Source organism: Bos indicus x Bos taurus, chromosome 29 (assembly GCF_003369695.1).
Source record: "Bos indicus x Bos taurus breed Angus x Brahman F1 hybrid chromosome 29, Bos_hybrid_MaternalHap_v2.0, whole genome shotgun sequence".
NCBI lineage: Eukaryota > Metazoa > Chordata > Mammalia > Artiodactyla > Bovidae > Bos > Bos indicus x Bos taurus.
In genome coordinates, this window is record NC_040104.1 from 23,879,635 (window position 1) to 23,884,429 (window position 4,795).

At 39.0% G+C, this 4,795-nt stretch overlaps 1 protein-coding gene across 1 annotated transcript; it reads right to left on the minus strand.

Annotated features, from left to right (window-relative positions):
• Nucleotides 1-417: 417 nt before the first annotated feature.
• LOC113886028 (olfactory receptor 8D2-like) lies at nucleotides 418-1,359 on the minus strand. The gene has a single exon (XM_027531970.1). It carries the CDS (start codon nucleotides 1,357-1,359, stop codon nucleotides 418-420), a length of 942 nt encoding a protein of 313 aa, XP_027387771.1.
• Between the last annotated feature and the right edge of the window lie 3,436 nt (nucleotides 1,360-4,795).

Genomic DNA, 4,795 nt, shown 5'->3' on the forward strand with positions numbered 1-4,795 from the left:
AAATTACAAAAAGAGAGTTCTGAGGTACCTATAAGCTTATACCAAAGGGTGAAATGTAGGTAAGGGTTTGTTTCTTGAGTAGGTAGGAAACTAAGGACAGTTAGGATGAGATGACTGGATGGCATCACCAACTCGATGGACGTGAGTCTGAGTGAACTCCGGGAGTTGGTGATGGACAGGGAGGCCTGGCGTGCTGCAATTCATGGGGTTGCAAGGAGTCGGAAACAACTGAGCGACTGAACTGAACTGAACCGAAAAGACACTTGGGAATAGGGGCACCTAAAGAGTAATTGAAAATATGTTATTCAGACCTTTTAATTTAAAATGGCTCTTGATGTGAAAATAATTAGTGCTAAAAACAAGCTAAAAGAAAACACAAGGTCTATTTGTGCTATTTCTTTTCAAAAGTACTGTTTTCTACACAGACCTGGGAACTATCCCACCCTTCAGAACTTTTTTAATGGATTCTTTGACATCCTTGTTCCTAAGGCTGTAGATAAGGGGGTTAAGCATGGGAATCACTGTGGTATAAAACACAGAGGCCACCTTCTCCTGCACTGTGTCACTGGTAGATGGTTTAAAATACATGAAGATGATGGAGCCATAGAAAACCCCAACAGCTGCAAGGTGGGAGCTGCAGGTACTGAAAGCCTTAGATCTGCCTTCAGCTGAGTGGATGCGCAAGATGCTGGGAAGGATAAAAGCATAAGAGATGAAGATGGCTACAGCACATGCAAAGACATTGAATCCAACCAAAATCATCACAGAAAGTTCCTTGGTGTAGTCTCTTGAGCAAGATATATTCAGAAGAGGAAGGATGTCACAGAAGTAATGGTGGATAACATTAGTGCCACAGAAGGAGCGACTAGATATGAAGCTGGTGTGAATCGAGGCTCCAACAGCCCCCATTATATACACACCAGTGACCAGTAGGAAACAGACTCTGTGGGACATGGTAACAGTGTAGAGCAAGGGGTTACAGATGGCAACATAACGATCATATGCCATGGCTGTCAGCATGTAGGAGTCATTAATACCGAAGAAGCAGAAGAAAAAGAGCTGGACCATGCACTCAGGGAAAGAAGTGAAGTTCTTCTCTGACATGAAGTTCACCAGCATCTTTGGAATTATGACTGAAGAGTAGCAGAGATCTATGAAGGACAAATTACTGAGAAAATAATACATGGGCACGTGAAGCTGAGAACTGATCCTGATTAAAATTACCAAGCCCAGGTTGTTCACCATGGAGACCATGTAGATCATTAGAAACAGGAAGAAGAGAGGGAGCTGGAGTCCTGGCTGGTCTGTTAACCCCTCAAGGATGAACTCAGTTACTGAAGAATGATTTCCTGTATCCATTCTTCTCCCAATTGGTTTGGGGAAGAGAGTCTCATTGGCCAAATATTGTCATCTGATAGGATTTAACAATCCAAGATCTGATGAATGGCATGTTTTCTAACTGACCCAGAATTTCAGGAAACAAGAGACTAAAATCTATTCTTGATTGAAGACTTTATCAAGATGTTGGTGCTTTATTTGGTTTCAGTTTTTACTACTCTCAAGTGACATTTAGGGGTGAAAACCATTTTGTCTTTACAAATGGAATTTTAGATTCCCCTATTAATGGATGGATGGATGGCATCACTGATGCAATGGACATGAACTTGGGAAAATTTGGGGAGATGGTGAGGGGCAGGAAGGCCTGGCATGCTGCAGTCCATGGGGTCACAAAGAAACAGTCACGACTGGGTGACTGAACAACAACAATTAATGGAAAACTACCTTTCTGTAATTCAGACACCTTTAGAGAAACAGTACAGTGTTACCGCCCTGTTTTGTTGATGTCCAGTCTGCAACAATCTATTCTCTCTTCCAATGTCTCAAGGCCGAGTATAACTGGTCTCTTGCTGGTATCTCTTGCATTTCTCCTCTTGGCTTTGTCATCTTTAACATCTTTAATTTGGTCTTCTCTGACTCCAATTGCAAAGTGCTTATTTCCTCCAAGATATTTTGACTTTTTCTTTGTTTTTGCTTGACTGAGAGACTGAGAAAGAGGTTAAGGAAACATTTGCATTAAATCACACAATTTGAAAGCAATAATATTTTCACTGCTTATTTCATTAAATAAACCTTTAAGATTCTGGGGGGCAGGTGTGGAGCTCTACTGCCATATGGCCACCAGAGACAAACCTCACAAGTTCCTTCATTTATTAAACCTGCCACCTGCAAATCCAGTGACCTGACTCTTTTTTCAGTCTTTCTTGCCCTCTATGAATGGGATCCAAAGTGGGGCAGCCATGTCAGTATTTGGATAACAGCTAAGAGGGGTGGGATAGGTTGGGATGGAGTGGGAGGTGGGAGGTAGGGAGAGGAGGGAGGGGACATATGTATACTTATGGCTGCTTCATGTTGATGTATGGCAGAAACCAATACAATTTTGTAAAGCAATAACCCTTCAGCTAAAAATAAATTAAAATTTTAAAGACAAATTATCCTGAGTGAAATGAATTAAAGGCATCAAAAGATACAAACTTCCAATTATAAGATAAAAACCCTGAGGATATGATATACAGCACGGTGGACTACAGTTCACAATACTATATTGTATATTTGAAAGTTGCTAATAGACTGGATCTTAAAGTTCTCATTACAAGAAAAAATTGTAACTAGGTGAAATGGTAGATGTTAACTAAACTTAGTGTGATAATTTTGTAGTATATACATATATTGAATCATCATATTGTACACCTAAAACTTATACAGTGTTATATGTCAAGTATGTCTAGATAAATCTGGAAGCCAAACATTGTTCTGTGCGGAGAGAATACCCAGAGTAAAGACTTTGACAGAGAGCATGCTTGGGGTGTTGGAGGAACGCTAGGAGGCCAGTGAGGCTGGACTATACAGAGCCTGAAAGACAAGTGGAGGCTGTAAATGGAACTATGCGCCGGCTGTAGGTATTGGTAAAACCTGTGAATCTCATCTCATCTATGATGGGGCAATGCTGGAGAGTTTGCAGAAGGCAGAGTGTTCTGTGCTCTGATGTATTTTTAAAAGGATCCTTCAGGCTCTGGTTGCTCTGTCAAGAATGGTCACTGAAGAGTGAACAAGGTGATTCAGGGAAATCAGATAGGAGACAAAATGTGCTCCTGTTGAGAGATGATAGCTTGGGCCAGACTAGTAATGATGGGGATATCGAGAAGTAGTCAGAAAAATTGCGACTGGATTACAAGTTGGATACGGGCGTCTGAGAAAGAGTGGCAGAGATAGGATGGAGGATATGGGCCTGAGATTGGATCAATGGTCATGGTAGAGAGCAGGTTTAAGAGGCAGTTTTCTATTTTCAATATTTTAATTGGATGTCATCTTATATGACCAAATGGATAATATTGAGTAGGAAACTGAAGGTATGAGTTTGGAGTTCAGAGGCAAGGTCTGCCTAGGACATTATTTGCTGAATCATCAGTGCATGTATGGCATTAAAAGCCAAGGGACTGGATGAGATCAATCAGGTATGATGCATACAAACACCTTAAAGCAGTTCCCGGTATGTGAAAAGTTATCAATAAAGTTTGGTTTGGTCATTTTTATTGTTATATCTGATATTTTGAACTAGACATTAAGAATTTTTAGTGCCTTTTCTCCATTCTTTTTCTATTCCTTATCACCTCTTCTTGACTACTCCCTATAGCAATTCACCCAGAGCAGTATTCCAACAGAGCAATAGTGTTGCTCTGTGGACATTCAACACAGACCCTAGGACCTAGCAGAGATCTGCACTTAACTGTTCACTTTTCTCTCTTCCTTCAAATTCTACCAACACGGTGACCTTGGCAAGCTTTCTACCCCTAATTTTTTTTCAGTCTTCAAATAAAGCAATACTCTCAGACAGTAGCCTATATTTACATGAAAGTTACCTAGGTTTTCTTTCTTTTTTAAAAAATTTCTTTGGTTACATTTACATTCTTTGCATTACTCTCTTTTCTTAGAAAAATCTGAATAAGGAGTACCAAGACTGGTATAAGATTTAATTCAGTGCTGTTGTTAGAAACTGGATACATTTCAGATAAATATTAAAAACATATATACCTGTATGGATTGTGACATTAATAAAAGATAGTTCAAAATTTCTTTCCTTGACAAAGTATTAGATACAAAAGTCCTTTAACATCTTCTAATGCAATAGGAACTCTTGGGTGATTCTGTCCCTGAGGCATAGGGTTGTTTGAAAATTTTTGAAGATTGGGATGTTTAAGCCTTGAAAGAGCCTTTTTTTAAATTAGAAACATCTAACTTAATTTAAGTTCTGGGATATGTTTCTCATTTTAGTATTGTAACCAGGAGAGATAAGCAGACAGAATAAATAAATAGAGGTGTCAGAAACAAAGCTAGGATTTCCTGTCTTTCATTTTGAAGGTTAGCTTTGTGAATCCACTGTTGGAAAGCAGAGAGTGGAGAATGGCATGATTTTTCACCCTTAATGTAGCAGTCTATGAATTAGACTGAGTGTCAGGAGCTTGAATTTTTATTTATCAATTGACCCATTGCTAACTCAGAGATGTTGGATAATATCAATTGGTTAATGTCAGTGTCCTTCTAGTAAAAGGAATTCCTGACCTGACTAAATCTTGTGATGTTACATTATTAATGCATATGAAAATTATCTATAAATTTCAAAGTTGCATATAAATGAGAGATATTATTAATATGACAGCACTCGGGAAGTCAAGAGTTTGAAGTCAGAAGAATAGGTATGAAACTAGTAAGAGGAGAAATGGTCTCTATGTGTTACACG

What these genes read in the sequence shown, in the direction of transcription:
- LOC113886028 (XM_027531970.1), bottom strand. Translation starts at nt 1,359, where the DNA reads ATGGATACAGGAAATCATTCTTCAGTAACTGAGTTCATCCTTGAGGGG.